The following is a 25,932-nucleotide window of genomic DNA, read 5'->3' as shown; positions in this document are numbered from 1 at the left end:
TGAAGAAGATAGAGACCATTTCTTCATCTAATTTGTGCTAGTCTTCATTTTAGATGGATATTCTTCACAGAATACTAACTGTACTTTATCTTTTTCTCTGCATACATTATGGAATGCAGAAAATATACTTTTGTCTTTTTTCTCTCATTTTTCATTCTGAACTCCTTTTTCCACCTCCTGTGGGAATGATTACACTGTCAGTGACGTGGAAACAGACAAGAAGTAACCTGAATTTAATTACTGTAGGTCTCCTTTCACCCTTATTGTTGTTTTTTTTTCATTGCTTCAGTAGATTTTTTCCTGGTTTACATCAGTGTAAATGTAAATAAGATCAAAATCAGATACCAAAGATTCACTCAGCTGACAAACTATTATGTTAGGAAATAATAAGATACATTTACATCTTTATTTTACTTAAATTTTAAGGGAAAGACAGAAAATATACATAGTTTTCTGTAGGTACTATTAAATATGTAATTAAAAATGGATAAATATGGGACAGCTCCTGTCTAGACTAGAGTTGACAGATCTTGCCTTCACTGAGGAGAACACAACCTTTACAAGCCTGAGATAAGCATAGTAAGTGCCATTTTCTGTCAGCATGCCAGCATTCTTTACCATTTTTGCCATTTTTGTCTTTTTAGTTCCATTTTAAAAGTAATGTAAAAATAAATGTGGTAAAACAAGCAAAGCAGACATATTGAGAGGAGGGTGGGATGAGAATAGGAATGAAAACTGGAGCTGTAGTTCTGACCATCATCTCTGCCATTTGGAGTTTGCTGTGAATGTAGCAAAGTGATAGCTATTTTATACTGTTCTGAATAAAAATCCATGCTGTAAACGTGTGATCCATCCTGTGATGGGCAAAAGGGGATATTTTTCCATGACTATATTTAATTGCTGTGTGCATCTGTGAGCTCACTTAAACCCCATCTGTACTCTACTTCACAAACACACAACCCAGCCTTTCCTGATCAGAATTAGGTGCGTTGGACAACACAGCTTCTGCACGAATTTCAGGAAAGTGCTGATATCTATCTGTGTTAGTAAAATATTCTCCTTGTAACTCAAAGCTCTTGTTTAGGTTAATGGTAGCTGTTTCCCAGGGGCTATACGTTTCCCAGTATTCTTCTGTGTACAGTTTAATCAAGCAGGGAACCTTGAATGCTTTTGGTCCCTTTTGTTGCCATTGTTGCCTTCTGAGTAGCTGATATTTTGTCAGTGACAGAGAATCTGCACTATTTATGGGTTTTGCACTATAAAACTACTGCAGCCCAGTCACATGGCTTCCTTTTCTAAGCCATCTGTCACAGAGGTCTGGAATTTTATGTGAATGTTGGTTGTGCAGACTTAACCCAAGTTTTTTTATTACGAAAATGTCAGCAACTACAATATTTAGCATTTTACTTTACATTGGTCATTAAACTTGATTACTGTAGCTCTGTTTCATGGCTATAGTTACATATCAACTCTGAAGCCAAAAAACACTGGGGCGATCATGGCAGAGCTGTATTGTCAGATCCTGGAGTGTGAACTTGGCACTGATATAGTTAATATCTTGGATTTTTGTAACTAAGGTTTATTAATGCTGGTATAAAAAAAATGTATTTGATATTATACAGATGGCATAAGATGTGGTGGATACTAAGTTATTATCCAGGATAAGCTGCACTGTCAAATTCAGGGCTTAAAACTATCACAGGAGATTAAACTATTTACTAAAAAGGGGCAGAAAGATATAACCAAAGCGTCTTAGTATGAACATATTAGAAGTGTATTTACTTCCCATAAATATAATAAAACATCTCTTTAAGCTGTATGATTGAAAATGTGAAGTTTGTCATGCAGACAAAGCAAATGCAAGAAGTGTCTGAGTTTCTGAACTGGGGACAAGCAGATGGCTTGGTATGCTTCAGTCTAGGTGTGCATCTATCACAGGCCCATAGATACAAAACGGAACCAGGATCCCCAACTCAGGAGAGATCACTGGCCCTGAAATTTTCATCTTCTACCAAAATTTTCCTTGTGATCAAAAATATTTCATCAGCTGCATTTCACCTTTAAGTGAGTCACCACTGACAGTGGTAGAAGACCTACCTACAAGCTGCATGAATGAAGCTTGTGCCTTCAGCCAACTGACTTTGTCATGTCACATTTTCAGTACAGAGGAAGAATTCTCCACTTCATTGTAACTGTTTTTAAGATCCACAAGTAAGCATAAATTTGGTTGCCCTATCTTTAAGCAATCAATGACAGATTAATCTCCAGCAATAGTTAATGGGAAAAAAAAGAGGAGATTTACTCTGTCAGTGTCTCATCTTTTCCTAAGAAAGAGATGAAAGTAAAATGGAAAAACTTGCTCCCTGGGCTTATCTGTCTCTTTTCTCTTTTCAACAAAGGATCTAAGTGATTCCATTATGGTACAGGTTTACTTTTTTTTCTTACTCTTTCAGAGTAAGAAAGCTTGATGTGGGCTAATATGACTGTCTCTGAAGTTAGCCAGCACCTAATACATCTAGCCTCAAATTCCCAAGTGGCTTCTGAGCTTTGTGGTGATGGAAATAGAAAGTAGTACAACAGGAGAACTCATCCACATTAAATATAGCATTCAACATGAGTACTACTTCACATGACCTTGTCATTTATCTCTGTAGTCTCTGTATATTTTCCAACTTGTTCAGGTTAACACGTACAACTAAGCTACCAAGTGTTCTTTCAGAAGGCACCTTTTTCACCTCTTTTGCTACTTGATTTAATAACTGCTGTCAATAGTGAGGACCAGTCTTACCCATATCTAAACACTATGCCAATATGCAGTGTTGCTCCCTGGTTAAGGCATACATATTAATTTCAGACAATATCCCTGCATTTTAAACAGTAAGAGCAAAGGTACAAGAAATCCCAGCTATAAAAAGGACACCTTGAGCAATTATCTGTGGACAGGAATTGCAATGGTCATGAAGAAGTTTGCAGTGGTAAAATCACCATCAGGTCACTATCTGTCCATGAGGATAGGACAAGGGAGCAGTATCTCATCAGTGAGTGAAAGCAAGAAGTTTTTCATCTTCTTAAAGGATGATGTGGACATGCAAAAGCCTGCTTAGGCATATGTCCAGAAGCAGAAAGGCTGTTTTCTCAGTGCAGAAAGGGCTTGGGGTTAGCCCTCACAACATGAGCATGAGGTGAAATTTTTTGTTGCATCTATCACTAAGCTGTACTTTCAGGAGCTTTTTGTCATTTCAAGAAGAGTTTTTACTGTGGAAGGCAGAACAGTGAGCTTTTCTTCCTTGGTTCTCCTCATACAGCTAAGCAGCACTTGCTTCTTCATATGAGCAGGAACTGACCTGAGAGATTCTCCCTGCCTGGAAAGAGAAGTTGGGTCTCTTTCCAAACTGCATGCTCCTCTGCAGTCAAAGGCTGCTGCTTGCTGTACTTCCCAGAGTAGCAAAGGCTCTTTTTACTCATATTGGAGGTCTTCATCAAGGAGATTCTTCCAAAGATTCTTCTGTGGCTCTCAGTCTATTGCTCTCTACATAGGCCTTGTTTTGTGGCAAAACTTTAAAAGATTATTTCCAACTCAGACTATGATTAAGATAATATGTGAAAAATTCTCCTCCTGTGTTTCTTTTAGGAATATTTCTTAACCCTCCTTCTCTCCTCCGTGATGTAGATTTAATATTTGTGAGATGTGGGGGGGAGGGAGCATATGTAATAATAATGCTGGTGATGACCTAAACAATGCACTAATGCTATTAACTGTGAATTGCGGTCATAGTTTTCTGTAAGAGTGAAAAGATCAAGAAGATTTAAAGCTAAACTTTTTTTAAATAAAACTAGATTTATAGTGTAGGCTATGATTTAGAGGCATTTTTTTAAAATTCTACTTACAGTGTTTAAGCTGAGATGCAAGGACACCATTACTGAAGCTACCCTTAAGTCTGCCTAAGAGTTGGACATTAACTGATATAAATCGAAAAGCTGGTTTTAGATTCAGATAAATTTAAATAAAAGCATGCATTTATACTTATCCTTTAAAAGCACCACATGTTTATGTTGCAGCTTCACCATGTCCGTATTTAAGCATGTCTCTGTTTCCTGTTGCATGTCAGGGAACTGAGATAGAAGTGGATGAAAATGGCACTCTGGATTTGAGCATGAAAAAGAACCGAAGCCAAGACAAAGTTACGCCTCTCACTTCTTCCAGTACAGTACTTCCCACTCCTTCCTCTTCTCCTTTCAAAACAAGCAGCATCTTGGTAAATGCAGCCTTCTACCAGGCTCTTTGTGAGCAAGAAGGCTGGGACACACCAATCAACTACAGCAAGACACATGGCAGGAAAGAAGAAAAGGAGGTATTTTTTTTCAGTTTCTGAGTGATTTTTTTCCAATGGGCGAGTGGTCAGATAATGGTATTTCAATAAATCTCTGCCAGTGAGCCTTGGATCTCACATGTAAGTCTATTGGTTCAGAATCCCATCTGAGAGCATAAAATCAGAAATAAAAAATTATTTGAAATTCCTGAAGGTTTTTGTTACAAGTAGCACAAAAGTGTATGTATGCGATTTCCATCAATAGTGATGACTTTTATTTTGTAAGAAAACACCAGGGAAAAATGTAATAGTACATACAAATGCTTTGCCTATTCAACCTATCCTAGGGAATGTAATAAGTCAAACTTAAAAACAGAAAAAAAAGTGAAATGGACAACTAAAATTTCAGTAAATGCTTTTACTTAGTAATTTTGCACCTTTCATGGCTATTCTTCCTGTCTCCCCCTCCCAACTTGATCATAATATTGGTTTTGTTTACTTGTCATAGAGATTTATCCCATGTTGGCAACATGGCAGCAGAGTCTTCTATTGTTTTTCTCTCCTTCTATTTGACAAGCTTTGGCTTTCAGTTATTTTTGTTCTGTTATTTTTCTTTTTCTTGAGTCTGGTCATCAGAATATGGATTACTTGAATTTTTCTTAAAGAAGGAAAAAATCATAAGTCATTTTAAGTCTAATTAGACAAAATCTTGCTAATTAACATAAACAAGCCTTAATGATAACCTTTGAAGTAGAATGTTTTGATTTGAACTTTTTTATTTGGCTTCAAATACATTTACTTCCTATTTGTTGTTTTTACATTATTAAAATATTTGAACAGTTCAATTATTACAAAATTATCTTTTCTTCAAATATCAAAACTGATACTTCAAGAAGGCGTACAGAATGGTAAAGCTGTTTAGAGCTGAGGTTAGGGGATTCACATTTACAATTCCAAAAAATATCCAGAAATAGAAGATAATTCAGTTGAACACATAAAAATCTGCCAGGATTGGGTAAAGATCTGCCATAATGAGACAATTTGTGCTATGGTGGATCATTTATCGGAGGCAGGATTGTCTTGAAGAGCACACTGTTGACACCTCTGTGGGGCTGACTGTGCTCTTTGCCTCAGCCACAAAGCTTTGAGAGCCTGTATCAGTGTTCTGGAGTGAATTTCACACAACACAGTAGGCTGAGGGCCCCAGCTTTGAGAAAACTGCCTTGCTGCAGGAGATCAGTTGATGCCACAGACTTGGCAAGGGCCTATTCTGTTGCTCCTCCTCCCTGCAGCAACTGAGGATCAGAGAAGGAGCTGTAGCAGAAGCACCCCACTCTTTATGGGATTTCAGATTGCCAAGACATGTGGCTGCCTGCTTCACTCGGCACCAGAACAGGGAACTGGATGCATCAGCACACTACACAAAATGACAAAGATCACTGCTCAGGCACTCTTGCCCCTAACACTCTGTGCTTTGACTCTGTATGGCTTGTTCCTAATTGAGGATCTGGACCCAGACCTCTGCTGTGAGCTTTTGCCATCTCGGTGTGTCCAGTGATCTCAGGGCCAGGAACTCTGTTTTGTAAATCGAAGACTGGCAGTTATCCTTATGCAAAGAAAATGACTGATTATATCTATTTCTAATTCATTGTTATCTGGTTCATATGCACAACAGTTGCTTAATTTTGGTGGTAATTTCCAGAAAATATTGTCTCTCTCTCTCTCAGTGAAATAGCCTGTCCAGATGCCCCCTTAAAAAAAAAAATCTGAATTTGGAAAAAGCTCAAAATCACTCCAAAAGGAAAGCACTGAGAAATAACTAGAGCTGTCAGTTAGTTCAACTGTCAGTTCTCCAAAGATTTCAGGGCTTAAAAATGTTAAAAGTGCCAGATGCTATTATCTGTTATTCATGTTACCATTATGTTCTGGTCTTTGCTGAAATCAATATAAACTTCCATCTGTACATTAATGGAGTTTCATTGCTTGCTTGCTTTCTGGAGTGTGCATGCGTGAATACACACATGCTCTGCAGAAAATAGTGTGTTGAAAGCTCTGCAGAAAGTAGTGTTTGGATGGATTGGTCTGGTTTTCCTTTTAGTCTGGTATTCTTCAGAATTTTAATAGCATTTAATTATAAATCCCATCAAATAGAAAAGCAAAAATTATACATACACTTAGCTGTCATCATCATAATTTAAAAGACCAAGAAGTAGGAAGCACTGAAGGTGTTTTTTTCACAAGGGTTTATTTTGCCATCTAAAGCTAAAACTCTGGAGACAGATGTGGTCCCTTGTGGGCTGCATGTATTGACTCTAGGGCCAAGAAAGGCAAAGTTTGGATATTCTTCTAGACCTTGGGAGAATTTTTCTTTTTTCAAAGGAGCCCATCTATGAAGTTCTTGTAGGTTTTTCTGCGTGTCTGTGCATGTATAGCTGTTGGTTTAAAGATTTAAAAATCTTAGTCTGGAAAAGCTGATTCTATAAATCCAGAATTAAATTTTGGAAAAAAAAAAACATATGGATAGCTTGTACATTAAAAATATGCATATAGATACACTTACATGAACCTTTATCTTCCCATTTTATTTTTTTAATTATTCTGTAGATACTTGAATGAAATTGTGTATATCAATCTCAATGCTGCTGCATTTTGTCAAGTCCCAGTATGTAGAATTAATAACCAGTCCTCTCTATGCAATACGTGTCAGTCAGTGACTTGACAAATATCTCACACAGAGGTTTCTTGTCCAACAATTGATAAAGAGATATCTTCCATTTGAGTTAAAGAACACAAGCTGTAACTGAAGATATTAAAAAACTGCAGTGTGAGCAGGCTGATGTGTGCCTGGTCTTTATACATTTCTAAGATTCATCCCATATATGCACTAAATCTTTAGAAAAAGCACTATCTCCCAGTTCAGTAATACAGATGTAGCCTGTTGGATTAGCTGGTAAAAAAAAAGCGCACAAAACTCATAAATCAACCTTCTTCAACATCCATTATGCTAAATGGAAACCAATCTACGTAGGGCTTCTGAAGTTATCTTGATATCTGAACCCTGCAGCTGTCAGGAGAAGATCACCAATTTGTTGTTCTTTTAGGGCTTTTGATTTTATGGAGACTTACAATAGTGATAATCCCTGCAGAAGCTTTAATTTACATGTATGAAAGAAAGTCAGGACAGAACATGTGGAAAGACATAGTAATTAAATAAAACTCTCTTCCTGTAGCTTTAAGAGGAAAAACATCCACATAAGCAACTAGAATCAGGATTTAACTTAATGCTGGAAAAACAGTCTCTCAGGTTGCTTGAATCTGGAACAAAGCTTCCTTTTTCTTTTTTCAATTTTTATCTTCCTGGCTTCCATGTTTGGATGACTTTCAGATATTTAGTATTTCTATATGAATGTTTTAGCAATGCTGATCTATTACTCTTCTATTACTCTTTATGTGAAATTTTCATTTAGAAATAAAATTTCAAGAGCCTGAAATATATGTTTACTCTTATATCTTAAAATATGACTTGTCAATTACTATGAAAGAGTGTTTAGAAAAGACATGCATTTTTGTGCTTGAGATGAGATGAGATTATTCCCAAACAAACTAACTCCACAAATGTGACTCCAAAAATCAGTAGTAATTGATATATCAATAATATGACATGAATTTCTATGTGTATGTATAGTGCAAGTTACAGTAGGCAGTAGGTAGCCAGTACCAGAAAGCAAAACGAAGTCATATTGAAGATCCAGTCTCCAAACAGGCAAAGATGAGCTGCCAGAATTGACGACCATATGGAAGCTTTATCAGAAGAAACACCCCCGCAGAGCTTACAAGTCCCAGTAGGCAGAATCTCCATTTTCAGTCCAGATTCTTCTCAGCCCTCCACTATGTGCTTAACAGTTCTGCAGACATCCCTGCCCCTCTGTCCTGGCACATTCATCAGCTGCACAAGCCCAGAAATCTACAGCATCAACCCCGAGAGTTTAGCAGAAGCTGAGAGGTCCTCCCCTTAACTGCAGGCAGCAGTTTCTGCTCCTACATGTAGTAATCTCAGGGTGCTACCTGCTTGAGAATCAGGCAAATCCAACGTGAGTTCCCAGCAAGGATTTATAGAGATTTAATAATTGATGCTAAGGGCTTTGGAGATTTCTTGAATGATGAAATATCCACAGAGCATTACTCCAGAAAGGAAAAACTTAACCTTCATAAAAATAGTAATAATTGAAGACATTAATCCTCAAAACAGTAAAAATGAAGATATCTGAAATGATCAAAGTTTGCTTTTTTTTTTTTTTTTTTTTTTTTCAGAAAATGAAAATGTCATATTCTCCAGAGCTCTGGATTTCCAAATTGTCTCCCCAGGAGAGTGAATGTTCATAGTGCATACTATCTATCAAGCAGGCTTGTAGCAGTGATTTTAATCTACAAGTAGTAGAAATCAATAATTACCTTTACCAGCCAGATGCTAAGAAAATCTGTGTTTTTCTTCTCATGATTTTTGTTTTATCAAGAATCTTGTCTTTGCATAAGACATCAGATCATAGCTTTCTACCAACCTAGAAAGTGTTGTATTTACATATTTTTACATAGAATAGTTTTTAATTTATGGTTATAATTTTTTAATTCACAATATGGTACAATGGTTCTCACTTCAACTATGTATAAAACACAACGAAGTACTTGCAAAGAAAAAGCAAGTATATACTTTCTGAAGTCTTGTTTGGCTCTACATTCAACAATTGCCTTAATTTTCTGTGTGTTTTTCTGTGGTCTTCATCATTGCTATATAAATGTAAGCCTGATTGTCCCTATGTACATACTAAAACAGCGTTTACCTTCAGAAATAATTTCATAATATACAGTTCAACATTTTAAAAAGTCTATCTGCCAGTGCTTTGAATTACAACGCATTAAACTTTCTTAATGGTACTTCTTTCTTATGGTACTTTTTAAAATGTTTTAAAAGACATTCAAGTTATTTGTTGAACATGTAGAATTCTCTTGATGAGAGAAACCATTTGTCACACTTTCATCTAATATTTCAGAAAGACACAGTGAGTTCTCCAGAAAACATGGAAGAAAAAAAGTATCCAGGAGAAGTCTCCATACCAAGTCCTAAACCCAAGCTCCATTCAAGAGATCTCAAAAAGGAACTCATCACGTGAGTCACAAAAAAGTGCCACGTTCCTCTACCCTTCTAAAGACTGAGTAAATTGTTTGTCTGAGTGCTGAATTGAAGTGCATTCGAGGTAGCCAAGTAGGGAGACCTTCATGATCACTGCAGGTAGTTCCCACTGTAGGTCAGCATGGAGCTGAGACAAAGCAGAGATGGGTCTGAGAGTCTGGACAGATTCAAGACTTATATTCTGCTCTCTATCAGTTTTTATTCTTCATGTAGGTAGGTAACAAATGGGCCACATTTACAAGTAGGCTGTGTTAATGTTTGTGTAATTGAATAAACTTTATTTGGAAAGTCTTTGTTACAGTTCCACTTCCAAGGATTTGTGGAGAAGTGCAGCAAATTTTGCAGACATTAAACATACAAAGTTCAAAGGATAAAATGGATAGTGGGTAGTGAGGAACTGCCCCAGGGTTTTCCAACCCTAGGAAATAGGCTTTAAGTTCTTAATTTGCCTCCTTCAAAGCATTCTGTCATTCTGTCCTACTGAAAATCCAGTGGACTCACAAATTCATACTCTGGGAGAACACGCTGATGCTCTCTTTTCCCAAGAAAAGAGTCTCATTTGCTTAGTTTTAAACTCCAAAACTTTACTGTCAAAAACTGCAAAGAAATCAGGTTGGTTGTTTTTGTTGGTTTTTTTTTTTTTTTTAATCTTTTTGCACGTAACAGTTTGTTTTGGTTCAGAACAGTTTCAGTAAAATTGTAACAACCAGCTCATAACACTGGTCACCTTTTAAAATCCCAGTTAGGCTCTTCACAAAAGCCTACTGGATTCACGTCAACATTGCTATCAATAGAGTGGGTTTTTTGCCATATGGGATTGAGTGATCATTTATTCCACTTTTCTTTTTGTCCTCAGTACAAAGTAGGTCTCTCTAGACAAGTGGAACATAGAATTACTTAGTGATGATAGTCTATAATGTATCACTGCAGGCTCCTCCATAAATAAATGAGTTGCATCCCATCACCTTGTGTACTGCTCCACAGACTCAGTGGCACTGAATCAGTTAGATATGACTCTGTCTTTAGAAATAACATATCCCTGGGGCAAGCTTCTGTGAAGAGTGATTCTTTCACCTCATGCCGTGCAGCCTGCATGTTGCCTACTCACCACATTGTATCTGTACTTGTAGTTCACGACCTAAATTGAAAGAGGTCATGTTTGTTTTGCCTCCTCTAAAACAACTGCGGACAAAAATACTCAGAGTTTATTTGCTGAAGACTCTAATGGCTTTTCCTTTGTATTATTTATTCCTTTGCGATACTGACCTGTTTTGAGATGGCTGTGAAACATTTTTCTAATCTCCTAAATAATAATTCTCCACAGTATTTACAAAAAACGGTGATAATCTGACATTGGTTTTACTGTATTTTTTTCACATGCCGAGTAGAAAGAGGCACCTAAGATGTAACTGCTCTAAAAATTAAATAAGAAATAGCTTTAATATATCAGCAGAATCTAGGTGCAATTACAGGAATCAGACTGCATTTCTGTGATCCCACTAAGCCTCAAAACTCATACAGAACAATCCAATACAGGTGGCTCCATCATGAGGAAGTTTTTAAAATGACATAAGCACTTGCAGAGAAAAAAAAAAATTGACCCCATTATCTCATTTGCAATGAACTACTGTATGAAAATCATCTTACTGCATGTGCCTCTTATTTTTCCATGCTGATTCTCTTTACCAAAACTACACTGCTCAGGTTGCAGTGGGCTGTGATATCTTGCTAAAGCTTTTTTACAGATTCGAAAAGTTCCTAGCAAACATTCTGCCACTTCAGAGAAAATAGGCAGGTGAGGATCTGAGGTTTACTCATGGAGCACTAGCTAAATGTTTCTGTACAGATTCTGATTGCCCAGTGAAACACTGGCGTCCAGTGAAACACAGCCATTTATAAGGTGAATGGAGGGCTGCTGTTAAGAGGTTTTAAAATATTGTAGAAGGGTATACTTAACTCACTCCTCCTCATCCACCCACAGATTGCATTTCTTGCAATTTCTGCACTCTTGCATAGGATCAATTGGGATCAATCTGATAAATGATCTCAGAGTTATGACTAAAGTTGAATTGAGGAAAAAAATGACATTTTCTCCCGGTCAAACATGCCTCCATCTCTTGGCATAAAGGAAAAAAATACATTGTGCTAAATGTACACCACATGTAAATGTAAATATACATTTACATTTACATAAATGCTAAATGTACACTTTTATGCCACTTCTCATTTCAGCTGTGAAAAATCCCATGAAAACACACTCATTCTGAACTTTAGCTGATACATTTTCTGTTCTGCAAGAAACCATAGCATCTATTTCTCACTTATTTCTCACAGCAAATAAAGATCCTGAATGCATTTCTAAAAAAAGGTGCATTATTTTAGTCAGAAGCTAAAGGAATGATTTGGGATATTATTGTTCTCAGGCCTGTATTACACACAAGATCAGATAGGAAACTTTACCTCTAGGATTTATGAACTGCAGTTAAATATTGGTAGCAATAATGAAGTTTCTTTTCAAGAATCCGAGTTGTAACTGAAAAAGCTATGCAAAGCAAGGTGGTTTCACACTTGCATAGATCAAAGAAGTAAGGTTTTGACTGATTTGCATGGTGGAAATAGGAATTTTTTTCCTTCTGTGCTTCAAGTACTAATTGAAAACTAGAACTGTTATGTAGATTTTGTTAGTTTTTGTGGTGTCATGATGATATTGAGATGGGTTATAATGAATATGATTGTCCTACATATCATTATGTACTTAATTGCAGGGTAAGCTATGTGATGTCTTGTGCATGCTCTAACCTCTCACTGCATCTTTGCATAGCTGTCCAACTCCAGGATGTGATGGTAGCGGTCACGTAACAGGAAACTATGCCTCACACCGCAGGTAAGAAACAACAGGAAAACCAAAGCAGGAAATAGTGCTACTTTTACCTGCTGTCATTTAACTTTTTTTATATACTAACCATGGATAAGTATTCAAAAGTAATTTATAGAAAATCACCCATACAGAAAAGGGTCTCTTTTTTCCTGTTTTATATTTTGTAGAAGGTCTGGACTCAATAATCTGATGGATTTAGGCAGCATATGCTTATTACTCAAGATGGCTTAGCAAAGACATGTAGATAAGTCATTCAGTAAAGGTTGCATTTCCCTAAGTGAACAAGCACTCTCTATACAGATGAGATATTGGATGGGATTTTAAATAAGGTTTCCGTAGAAACTTTTTCTGCAAGTGGCTTTGAAATTAACAGAACTTGCAATACATTCTGTAGCTGCAAATTATTTCTTTAGAATAGCCTACTGTCTACCTGGGGATTGAAACAATATTTTTTTCTGTTTCCTTTTGAGAACAAGATGTAAGCAGCCACATGGACCAGATGCTGTACCTGCCATTTATGTAGAAAGGGCTCTGCATAACACCACATTGCTGTTTAATGCTTTACAGAGACTTAGAAAGCTATAGCCCTAACCATATATGTTTTCAGTAATTCAAGAGTCTGGCATAGATTGTTCTTCCTTTGTCAACAGGAAATAGTTGAGGGTCTGTTTTTTTCCCATTTTTAGTCACAGATTTTATAAAGATTGTTGTTTTAAGAAAAGAATATATACATTTTGTTTCAGTGAAACATTCCACCTTGTATTTTTCAGTGTTTCTGGGTGCCCACTAGCTGACAAGACATTAAAATCCCTTATGGCTGCTAACTCTCAGGAGCTTAAGTGAGTATTAATAATAGTAAAAATGTAATTCTTATTTATCTTTGATCAACATGTTCCCTATAGTAATTGAGTTGTTCATTTTAATTACTCTGTGCAGCGAAGTATGAAATATTTCAGTGAAGTTCACTTATTAAAACAGAGTTTATTTCTCTCAATTTGCCTTTCTTGTTTAGTGTCCCTTCATTTTCATGAATTAGCCAGGACATGAAGAAAAAATACTGAAAACACTAAGAGTAACAGTATTTTTCATTCAGGAAGAAAGAGAAAAATATTGAAAACATACCACTGATTAAGGAAGATAGAATAAATCAAAAAACTAGACCAGAACTCCTGCATATCATTTTTTATCATTCAGTACCATATACTATGTGTTTAATGTCATTGAAGCAGACATCAAGTCACATGATTTTGTGCTGGCATAATTTTCACCATGAAATGTCACTTACAAAAGGACTGTGCGGGCTCTGCTATATAGACAGATGTATAGGGACATATGAATATTTCAAAAATCTGTAGTCAAGAGAGGCACTGGCAACCAGTCATCTAGTTATTGAATTGCCTTTGTCAATAAGGACATAGGGAAGAGGAAAGGATAATTAGAGTTCTTTCATAGCTTTCTCTCTGCATCTTGTAAATTGGATCCTGTAATAGATGGCTTGGAAATCTCATGGATGCATGTAAAAAGAGAAGAATCCCGTGACCGTCCTTTCTGTCCTTTACATTCATCCCTAATCCAGACAGAAGAAAATAAAGTCCAACTGTGGCACAGTTATGCTGATAAGATGATGTTTATGACTGTACTGATTACACATAGATTTTGCTCAGTGCTTAGTCACAAGTTAGCTTACATAGACCAAATACTAGTGGTCTCATTCTTTAGTCCAACAACATTAATTAAAAAAAAAGAATGAACTGATGGTAGCTATGGACGTGAACCTGCTAGAGATGCATCAAAATGGCAAAAAAGGTCCATTTATATGGGCAATTTCTTGAAGCAGTTCTGAAATTTATTAGGGAAACTAACATACTGGCACAGTATTTCATTGAGTCTCAAATGTATAAAATTTAATTTTAGTATTTTTTTAAAAGAGCAGCACAAGAAGCAGGGAACTGACTTGTGAAAATGCTGACAAATTTGAAATCATTTGCTGAGTCATATGTATTTGTCCCTGCTTTTTCTGGCTTTCTGCCATACATAGACACTCACACAAATATTTTGAATAGTTGCTCTTCATGCAGCCCCTCCCCCCCATATTCATGTGTGAATAAAGAAATTTGCATACCAATATGGTTATTTTTCCACTAAAGCTTCTAGAGTTTTGGTCATGCCATAAGGAAAGAGGAGCAACAGCATATGACTTAAATGACAAACTGCACATTGTACGCCATGTATTATAAGTGAGTTGTGAAAGACGAAGTCAAAGTTCATGAACGTTTCACAGACAGAAATATGTTGCATAATGCACTTAGCATTTAATTTCAATTAGCTAGAAAAGAGCAAAAATCAAAATCTGTTCACAGACAATTTGCAAAAGGGAAAAGGGCGAAATAAAATCATTTTCCACAAATGTACCAACTTATTTTAGCTTCCTGCAAATGTAATTCAGGTGAAATTTTAAACAAAATTCTGCTTTTGATAACAACTAAATGAAATCTTTTGCTTTTAGTATAGTATAGTGATATCAATAGTTTTATTTCACAGAGATGAGAGTAAAGGGCATAATGCTCATAGAATCAGGCCACCAACGTACCCTCATGTAGTTAGGCGTGAAGAAGAAAAAGCTGTGTATTTTTTCCAAATGTTATTCGTGTTTAATTTGCCAGAATCAAGATACGATTTTGGCTTTAACTGTGAATCTCTAAGCCAGCAAAGATACAAGGCTTCCATGTGATCTGCAGTTGAGAAATAAGGAATATCTGCTCAAAAAGTAAATCTTTCAGTCAAAATCAAGAAATTTAATATCTGAGAAATTCTCATTGCACTGCACAATTTAAGATGGTTGAATTAAAATACACTAATGTTGATGAAGCATTTTTAAGCTATTATGGAGAGTTGTGATTTAATTCACTTTCATTTCACCAAAGAGCTGCTTATCAAACCTTAAACAAGTTTAAAAGTATACTATATAAGAATATCTAATTACAGTTCAGAAACGTTAGGAAATAGGTAGATTCCATATACCAAGTTGATAAGTTATCCATATTCCATCAACAGCAGGACATGTTCTAATCATTACCCTTTTTAAGTGACTTGTGTGGTTTTGCCTTAGGTAAAGTTCCTATCCAACAATTTCTTAGAGCTTTACCATCAGTAGAAGTATCAGAAGTGCTCCTAGATTCTCAGCTGAGTGTATCAATTTTATGTGAAGTTGTAGTTTGTCTACCTAAAGATAGAACACTGAAAAGGGGCACAAAATGGCAGGTACTTGATGCATGGTTACAAAAATTGCTGTGTGAAATCGCTGTGAAATTTGTTCTTAGAAAATAAACTTGATGAAGTGTAAAAGAATCTGTAACCTACACCCATTCGAGAGCTGACATCGTTTAACTTGAGATCCTTTCACCTCTGGCTCTCCAACACAAATGTGATTTTCTTGGCTCTCCACAGTAACTCCCTAAGCTGGGGCATCAGTTCAAACTCATCAGCCAGTTTAAAGCTGATCAAGATCCACATTACTACTGACTGAAAGGCAGTGCATTGTTGGTATATCTTGTGTTGTGAAATATCATAATATTATTAATATCTTACCTTCATATCTTTAACACTCTCTAGAATGCTTTGAATTCCAGTCTAGTTGTAAAGTCTAACTGCTACCTGGGGGAGCAAGTGCAGATGGGGAGATTCAAAATTGTCTCACTGTACTTTTATGTCCATAACTCTCAGACTCATGATGTGAATATATTCCATAAAGAGCTCTTGGTAGATTAAAATCTGGGTGCAGTCTATACAGACAACTCTTCCATAATCCAATTCCCAAGCTGAATATCCAGTTGCATCTAGAGTTAAATAGATAGATATCCTGTTGTATAATTACAGTGCTAGGAATTTACAAACTACTAAATTCAAATTCTGCCTATCACACTAACTCTATTGATGTACAAAAGTAAAACTGCATCTCTGCTTCCATTTTCCCTTTTGTAAATACTGGCAAAGTGCTTATTTGCATCCGTACCTGTGAATATCAGAAGGATAACAAACAAATACATACAGTAAATTTACAAATAGATCTATATCAATCGGCTTTTTGCTTGTTTGTTTGGCTCTGTGCAAGGAAAAATGTTTGGTGCAAACAGTGTTATGAATTGCTTAATTCCATATATCTTATGCAGTACGTTTAATGTTCCTTACTAAAATCCAATTACATTAAAAAAAAAAAAAAAAAAAAAGTATTTTGCACATTAAAAAAAAAAATCAACAAGAATTAGCTTTAATTACTCAACAAAAGCTATGTGGTGGAAGCTTTCTCTCACTCTAGACAAGAAGCACCAAATACATGTTATTTACTGCTATCTTCAAAGTCATGTAAGTATATTATTCTATAGGTGCCCAACACCTGGTTGTGATGGTTCTGGCCACGTGACTGGGAACTATGCATCACACAGAAGGTAAGCACTGTCCCATGAATTGAGACTGCAGCACTCGGGGTTATTGGCAAGCAGCATCCTAAAGAGGTGGATTTTGTTCTGTGTCCTTGCAGCTTATCTGGTTGTCCCCGTGCCAGAAAAGGTGGTATCAAAGTGACTCCTTCCAAGGATGAAAAAGAAGACCCTGAACTTAAGTGAGTACAAATGTGTAAGTTGTTGTGAAGGGGGAAAAAACAGTAAGAGCTGAAGGGATGAAACATCATAGGAATTACCCAACCCATCTGACAATAAGCCCAATAGCTGAAGCCAAACCAACTGCTTCAGTTTTTAGTGAAGCTGATGGAGTCCATCACATTGGAGCTTGAACAGCGAGGAAGACTTGTATTTTCTTGTATCATTCCTACTCATTTAACTGATAGAATTTCACTTGAAGTGAAAACTGAAAATTCAGTGAGTATTTACTGCTTCCTTACTTGAATGCAAATTCCATTAAAATCAGTAAGCGATAACTTCCAGAATACAGACATGAAGATTTAGTTGCACTCATTAATTTTCTTACTGCTTGCTAATGATATATGAGAGACTGCATAATAGTGGCCGAGCAACTAAAATGAAAATAAAAATAAAAATCCTAAACCTTCCTTTCTTCCTTTCTTTGCATATGTTTCCAAGAGTTTTCCAGTAACACGGATCAGAATGTTTGAACCCAGCCTCCACTTCATGTCAAAAACACAGAGAAGAGAGAATGCTAATGTTTCATATACCTACAGGTTGTGATTTATAGTCTATGATAGAATTTCAAACTTCTTTTCTGGTAAAATACTATCTGAACGAATGGTTTCATTTCTTAGGCTGTTCAACTTCACTTTACATTGCCTAATCTTAAAATTAGGTGAACCTCCATAACTCAGCTTGACATGAATTGAATGCTCAGGTATAGTGCATCTTTGGGGACCAAGCGTTAATATACCGATGCAAAGTGACATAAGTAGCTGAACATATTTTCTCAGACTTCCTTGAGACTGTTTTCACCAGATGTCTCTAATAAAAACCAGGGTTCTTTTGCTGTGTTTCTGTAGATGCCCAGTGATAGGCTGTGATGGCCAAGGTCACATATCAGGTAAATACACTTCTCATCGCACTGCTTCTGGTTGTCCTTTGGCTGCCAAGAGACAGAAGGAGAGTCCCGTCAATGGGTCTTCACTATCCTGGAAACTGAACAAACAAGAGCTGCCACACTGTCCTTTGCCAGGCTGCAACGGGCTGGGTCATGTTAATAATGTTTTTGTCACCCACAGAAGGTATAACTTTGTGTTTTCTTTTTCCTTTTTCCTTAAAGTTCCCCTGTTGAATTGGCAACAAATGAGGTTACAGTCTGAATAAATTGTGCAGAGGTTATTTAAATAACGAGATAGTATACATTGAAACTGAAGTAATATGGATCAGAACAAGCTTGAGACAGCTTGGATCAACTTTTAACTCTTATTTTATGTTCCCCTAGCAATGTGACTTCCCAAGGTCTTTTTATTCAGATTAACAGTTTCTATATGATTTAAAATTTAATAAGAGTTCTGTCCTAGGCAAATATGGAGTTGGATCTGTGTATCTTTTATAGAAAATTCAAATATCATTGAAATGTCAACAAAAGGGATTAAGCAAGAGCAATGTCTGCATTTATTTAATCTTTTTACCAGTGGCAAACTTGTTTTCATAAACTTTGTATTTAAATAGCTAGAACTGCACAAAAAATTAAACACACAGAACTCATGGATCACACAAGTTTGCTGTTATAATTTTACACATAAAACTATCTTTACAAAGTAGGAATCACACATATAGTCAGTGTTCAATAAATATCAGATTTTTATATATTAAGATGAAAGCATTAATACCATTTGAACATGTTCAGTCAATATTACTCAAAGAATCCGTCTACAGAATCAGAAATACTACTTTGTAAAGTTTGATTTTCTGTGCATAGAGGGAATTAAATGTCTATTTTACATCTACTTTGCTTTCTTTTTAACATTCTGAATCAAGTTCTCTAATACAAGAATGTCCAATATAATCTGAACCAATTCAGTCGGAGGAAGTTCAGTATGATTCAGCAGAACTGTGTGCTCAAATTTCACAGCCTCTGAAAGTGGTTGTTCAAAGGTTCCCCAGCAAGCTCCATTGCTCTTACTTTTCCCTTTCCTTTCAACCCTTAGGTTCATTCTGGTGGGCCAATCCTTTTCCTAACACTTTTCTCTATCTCAGCCTCAAGCCTGTGGCTCTGCCCCAGCCCACTCCCAACTCAGCACAAGACTTTGTTTTTCCTTACTTGGTTGTAATATAGTTACACAGAACTCTTAGCTCAGCTGCTAGGACAATGTCCTGCTGTTTGAGTGACCTATTCCCAGTTCTGTCTGCAGCAAAGTTTTGTGGTTGTGGTGGATTCATCGACTCAAGAGTCAAACTGTTTGCTCTGCACCCATTTCTCATTATGTAGCGTTTGATACTGGAAGACTGCCAGTCCTTAGAAACAACCACCCAGGATGGAAAAGTATATCACAAATCCTTCACTGAAATTTTAGGCAGCCTACACATGAGCATTAACTTTTAATGCCAATGCCTCATCTGTATGGCAGATGTAGTGGAATCAGACCATGATGGGAATGCTGAGAGATAAATTCCTTAAAGAGTTGTGAACTGTTCATATGCAAATTTATTTATAGCAGAGAAGAAACCTCCAAAGCAGTAGATTTGTCCATTGTTATCCTAAATTTATGAGCATGGTAAAGTGTTTACATTACAATACTATTAAAAATTGGGGCTAATTAACTCATACTATGCAATATGACACCTTCAAACCAATAGAATAAAAAATTGGTCTCTTAGATTACTTCTGTCCTACTAGAGGCTGGATCACTCTTAAGATCATATAATTAGTATAGGTTTATGATGTTATATCCTTACCTAACACACTTGAAACCCAACAAACCACCCAATGACTTTGAGACAATGACAGCTCTGGGCTGAGCTCCAGACCGATACCAGAAATGGAAAACTAGCACATTTAGCTAAGCAGCCAGGAAGCAAACTTAAACCTTCCAAAGTTTTTTTTTCTTATTTATTTATTGACTTATTCATTTCCTTTGTAGAAACACCATGTTGAATAGGATTCTTTTTCCACCAAATAATAGTAATAATAAAATAAAAATAAATAAAAATAGTACTAGGAAAAGTTTTGCCTTCGTTCCTTACTTGGCTACATCTAAATACAAAGCCTTTTGCCAGTTCTTCAGCATGTGGTATTTCTTCTTTGTTATTTTTAAGACAGTGCAATTCATCTTAGCCCTTTAGTAGGCAATAAAAATTGCCTCAGATAATTACCAGCTGATGAAATTGTAAGCACTGAAATAGCAAAATATAATTTAATGTAAACAGTGGTTAAAAAGCAAACTGATTATATAATAGAACCATTCAAAAAAGCTATTATGGTCTATAGGGTATACCCAGAGTTATTATTGTATTGATCATTATTATATATCAACAAAATAATGCAATAAATGTGTGCTGTGGAAATCAACCCATTAACAATTTATTTTTTTAAGAATGGTAAACTTGCCATTTTAAAGGACCATTTGCCACTCTCCTCTGAAGCATAATCACTCAATAGAAACAATAGAGTTTTTATTTGTTTATAAGTGCTGGAACTTCAAGAATTCTGTAAATGCATTTCCATGTAACTTTACAATAGCTCCCAATTCTCTTTTGATTATTCTGAAATATGCTTAAATGTTGTTTACTTATTGGTTGAGATATCTGTTGCAATTTTCAGGCTGGAATATGCAGTTAAATAGCTCTTTATGAGTTATGTCATTCCCTGAAGCTATGCTATAATGGAGATACTGATGTGACCTTAGATACAGAGGTCTGTCCAAGTGCATGATAATATTGCCTGAAAGGATTGTTGCCACTTTCAAGTGGGTGCTAATGTTTTTTTTCCTATCTGTTTCAGTCTATCTGGTTGTCCTCTGAATGCACAAGCCATAAAAAAGGGCAAAATTTCGGAAGAGTTAATGACTATCAAGCTTAAAGCAAGTGGTGGTAAGGAGATCTGTAAAAGACGATGACATTTATTCAGATAGAAGGGCCTGGTCTCCCATTTATACTCAGGCTCCTTGATACCATTCTGGCATTAACTGTCACCCCTTTCAGTTGTCTCTAGCAATAACTAAACTTGAATAACAAAAATCTTTGCATGAAAGATTATAAAATTCAACTCATTTACAGCATGATGATTCAAAATTTGGGAGTATGATCTTTTATCTCAGAATATTATTATTAATTTGGAGGTGCTCTTGCTATTGTAATTAGTAATAAATTATTAGTTACAGATCAGAAGAGCTAGCTGATGTTGGCTAATGGTTAGGCTAACGTAGAAGGGAGATAAATTGCATGTGGAAGTTGACTCCTCTTTGACTCCTCTTCTTAACTTTAATACTACATGTTTCTGTGCAGTGCTTTGAAAATTTTGCTAATCCATATAGTAAGAGTAAAGGAGCAACTACCAAATAGATACAATATAATATTACTTTCTTATAAAACATGCTTTAGAAACCTGGGCATTGAGCCAGGATGAAAGGAACTTGCCTTTATGCTTCCAATAGCTGAGCAAAACAGTTGTGTTACATTGGGCAAATGATTTTGCTTTCATGTGCATCTCTGTCCACATTATCTGTGGGGGAGGAATTGCTACTGACAGATTTCCCAAGTTGATTCCCCAGCAGACTCAGTTCAGGGCTGTAGATTTTAAAAAAGAAACAGTCCTGGTACTTTTTTCAAGGTGGAATTGGTTTCAGAATGATAGTGAGCAGAAAGACAGATATATATTGCCAGCTGCTGTAGCTGCTCAATTTTTTTTAGAACACAACTTTACTGAAGGTCCAAAGATAATTTTCTTCCCTGCCTAACTTGTGGGATGTGAAAGTCCTCCTTTCTTCTTTTTTTTCTACAATGTTTTTTAGCTTTTGGTATCATTCACATTTCACACATACCTAAGGCTGTGATGCACTAAATTATTCCACGTAGAATTTTGCCCCCACATATTTTCCTGAAAGATCAGAAACAGGTAATAAAATAAATAAATAAATAAATAAATAAATTGCAAATGCTCCCTCGTGTTTTATGATATACTTTCCTCCTCCCAAGTATTTGTGCAAGTTTTTCCTTTCTCTGGCTAGTTTGTGGTTGTATGTTAAGCTGGAAAAAAGAACTGTCAAATACAAAAACTCAGAGAGCAATAATTTTCCCTTAGATGTTTCAGCTCATATAAAAGTTTTACAACTAGAAAACAATTTTGTCAATAAAAGCAAAGTAAGAGGCAAATTAAACATCAATAATTTGATCAAAAGCCTGTTATCTCCCTCTTGTTCAGCAACAGGTAGCACTGTTTGTTACTCATACGTCCATTTAGATATTAACACTTTACATCTGATATTGATATTTTCAACTATCTGCAGGTATTGAGAGTGATGAAGAAATCAGACATTTGGATGAAGAAATAAAAGAACTGAATGAATCCAATCTTAAAATTGAAGCTGACATGATGAAACTTCAAACCCAGGTATGACATCAAAGCCGAAGTTTTCGTTTTTCTTGTACTATGGTTAAAAGCATACTCTTCACTCCGCAGCACTTAAAATTGCAAAAATCCCAAATGCCTTTTTGTCAAGTTTTTTTTTATCTGTTTTCTGTAAGTAAGTAGCAGGTTCCTGAGAATTATTATGAAGATCTACTGAGTGATACGTTGATGGCAGTTTAGAGCTAATCTTGGCTACCAGAGAAACCATATTTACCAAACAAAACGTTCGTTTTCCTTTGTTGACCAAACCTCTGTTAAACACACCGCAGAGAATCCCATGACTGCGGTAAGAACCCGGGCTAGGGAAGGCATCAGGAGCCTGCTCTGACTTTTAATACATGTTAGTTTTGTTTTGTACTTAAAAAACTGACAGTTACTTAAATAGTTCGAATTTTGCCCCCAGGCAACAGCTGGTAAAGAATGGATGCCTCTTTTTAACTGGTAGGGCAGATTAGTTGAAGGGGGAGCTGTGGAAACGGCATTCACTGTCATTCTTTTGTAAACTGGCAAGATGGCATTAGCCTACAGGTGCCGACTGTGATTCTATGGAGAATGTTCCTCCACAAAGGGACTTCTGCATGCACCTGAGTGTTCACCCAGGTAAATCAGGTTGAAATAAGAGCTCATTATTTTAGGAACAATAAGATTTTTAGAGAATAATTCCTAAATAAGAACAGATCTGGTAACAGAATGCAAGTCCAAACTGATCCAGAGCAGAGTGCAGCCACAGCCCTCATGTGCAGAATGCTCTCAGTGCTGATTCATGCTGTTTTTATAATAGCCAGAGAGTGTATAGTCTAAACACAGGCAAAGTTTATACCACCTGCACTGAGTATAAACGCAACCATACTGCAATGCTTGTGTCCCAAACCAAATAGCAGTGAGGTTTTTTTCAGTGTTTCTGGACGCTGCTTTCAGTTCTCTCTGTTTGAACAGAGATGGCCTAATTTATGCAGCTAGCTTTCTCCTCTGAATTACTCAAGATTGAAGACAGTCTGATTAGCAAAGCCTGAACCACATCTGCAGCAGTGTGTTTGCTACAGGGCTTTGCTCTATCCCCTTTTAATCTCCCCAGATCAGGTGCTTGGCTGCCTGGAGCACACTCCATAGGACAGGCATCAGGGGTGTAGACAAACAGGGCTCCTCTTCCTGAGGGCAGTCTGGGTGTGTGACGATGGAGACTAAACTGACCAAAACAAGGAGAGATTTAAGCAGTGCAGAGAGGTGTCGTCCTAACAAGGAGAGAGTGGGCCTAACACTTGCAGATGTGCCATTGCACTGTGCCTTCCAGGGCCATGGGCAGCCTTTGCAGTGGCTGCATTGGGTGAAGCACCAGGCCCTGCCATTGCGTCCTTCAGTTTTTCAGCACAACTTTTGACATGTGAACTTTCACAGCTCAGTATGTGCCTTCTGCTCTCATGCAGAAATTATACCATTTCACTACCTCAGGAATATTTTTATGCTGTTTCTAAACACCTGGTGTTTCCATTTTGTTCCTCAGAGATCTCAGCAATCACACACTCAGCCTCTCAATTTCCTTCCTGCTCAATTTTTCTCCCACTGATTCCATCACATTCCATTCCATCCATTCCACTGATTTTTTTTTCTTGCTAACCAGGCAGCTCGCAGCTCTACCCTCCACTAAGCAGTGAGGCAGGGAGGCAGCATAACAACTAAAAGCTGTGTCATGACCATTGTGGGCAATCAGCAGGGAATACTTTAAGAGCAAGTCAGCAATGCAAACATCAGCCTCCTTTCTCCTACCTTCCACCAACCCTGAGGCCACACTCTCCATCCCAGTGTATCCCATTTCCCCTCTGACCTCATTTCCCTGCTCAAAGTGCTCTCGGTGCCTCACTGACTCAGGGTTTCTCTGTGAACCCACAGTGAAATCCATTGATTCAGACTGAACACAACTTGCTGTGATTATTCTATGGAGAGGTTATATCCATCCTTTAAAAAGTGCCTGAGTTTCAGACCCACAGTGTGACAATGTGACTGCCAGTTTGGGCTCAGCACTGCCACAGTTCTGTTTGATTGTAGATGTCTGTATTTTACAGATCACGTCTATGGAGACCAACCTGAAAACAATAGAAGAAGAGAACAAACTCATAGAGCAGAACAATGAGAGCCTGTTGAAGGAGCTAGCTGGTTTAAGCCAAGCCCTCATCTCCAGCCTTGCTGACATTCAGCTTCCACAGATGGTAAGACCACAGCCAGTGGCTTTGCACCTTCTTTGAGATTGTATTGCCAGCACCTGAAGCAGATGAGATTGCTCAGGGACCGACGGGAGCACTATAGCTGCATTAGCAGAGCTCTGCTTAGCCTAATTTACTCCACGGAGATGCTGGATCTTGGACTCTGCTTGATATCAGACTCAGCTGCTTCCAGGACTGAGCCAACAATGGTGTTTCTGCCCTGCACAAGCTTTTACTCCACCCCTCCCCAGCTCAGTGTCCCCCTGCACAAGGTGTGAAAATTTCGCACTGAGAATCTGTTTTTACTCTTAGATCAGAATATTGACCTCTTTCACTGAGCTCAGTGCTGTGATCCTTTTAAGGCCGACAAAACTCTGCCTCTAAAAAGCTCCATGTCCTATATGTCATCCAAACACAGGCCAAATCCACCAAGGTAGTTAGGTAGTTAGGTATGCAGAAATACAGTCTCCTTTCCCAGTCTCAAGAAGGGCACTGGTAAATTAGGTAAGGACAATTACAGGGATGTCAACCATAATCCCAGAGCCTCGATAGATAAGGTCTCAATAGAAAAGCAATTTATACTGAAGATAATATCTCAGAACATTTTCTTGCCTCGAATGTGCTTGGATGCCCCAACACATGAAAATCCCTCAATTGCTACAGTCCCTCTATTGTCTTGGATGACTGCTGTGTTTATGACTTCTCCCCAGTTGCCATGTCAATGCTTTTCTATGCTTTGGAGTTGGGTGTTTGTATTCCTTTGGCCTTCATTTTATCTGCTACAATTATACTCTGTTTTGTCTTCATTTAGGGGCCAATCAGTGAGCAGAATTTCGAAGCATATGTAAATACACTCACAGACATGTACAGCAATCTGGAACGGGACTATTCCCCCGAATGCAAAGCTCTGCTGGAAAGTATCAAACAGGCAGTGAAGGGCATCCATGTGTAGGATGTGAAAGCTGCTGGGCAACAGAAATTACTTAACAGCAGTAAACTCCAGATGGATCTGTTAGGAGTTCATGTACTGCTAAGGGGTGTAGGTTGCCATGCTGCATTTACAATTGCAACATTGCACTAATTTTTTCCCAGCTGACATAAAAAAGAATAAAAACACAACAGACTATTTGTATTAGCAGCAATGCACTCTGTTAGTATATTATATTTATTTCAGTACAATTCTTTTTTTTCTTCTTTTGCACTCGGTTTTTGTAAAGTGAATGTAAAAAGTGTGTGTGACTATTTTTTATATTTTTTATTTATTTCTAATCAAAGAGTTTGTTTTTTTTTTTTTATCTTTTAACA

The 25,932-nt window shown here is 37.0% G+C and overlaps 1 protein-coding gene across 4 annotated transcripts in view; it reads left to right on the top strand.

The window, feature by feature from the left end:
* ST18 (ST18 C2H2C-type zinc finger transcription factor) overlaps positions 1–25,617 on the top strand; it is a 60,016-nt gene extending 34,399 nt beyond the window's left edge. For 2 of the 4 annotated variants that reach the window (XM_042869404.1, XM_042869405.1), the window contains exons 9-19: positions 4,110–4,352; positions 9,359–9,474; positions 12,320–12,382; positions 13,147–13,215; positions 16,759–16,821; positions 16,914–16,994; positions 17,880–18,101; positions 20,804–20,892; positions 22,308–22,411; positions 24,490–24,633; positions 25,439–25,617. In XM_042869404.1, coding sequence (XP_042725338.1) covers positions 4,110–4,352; positions 9,359–9,474; positions 12,320–12,382; positions 13,147–13,215; positions 16,759–16,821; positions 16,914–16,994; positions 17,880–18,101; positions 20,804–20,892; positions 22,308–22,411; positions 24,490–24,633; positions 25,439–25,579 — 1,335 coding nt within the window. In that variant the 3' untranslated portion in view covers positions 25,580–25,617. The remainder of the gene's footprint in view (positions 1–4,109; positions 4,353–9,358; positions 9,475–12,319; positions 12,383–13,146; positions 13,216–16,758; positions 16,822–16,913; positions 16,995–17,879; positions 18,102–20,803; positions 20,893–22,307; positions 22,412–24,489; positions 24,634–25,438) is intronic. The other 2 variants (XM_042869407.1, XM_042869406.1) reach the window with 1 other exon arrangement.
* The last annotated feature ends 315 nt before the right edge of the window (positions 25,618–25,932 follow it).

The sequence above is a fragment of the Lagopus leucura genome, unplaced genomic scaffold (genome assembly GCF_019238085.1).
Source record: "Lagopus leucura isolate 7727_CA_CO unplaced genomic scaffold, USGS_WTPT01 Super-Scaffold_100002, whole genome shotgun sequence".
NCBI lineage: Eukaryota > Metazoa > Chordata > Aves > Galliformes > Phasianidae > Lagopus > Lagopus leucura.
This window is presented reverse-complemented; position numbering and strand designations above follow the sequence as displayed.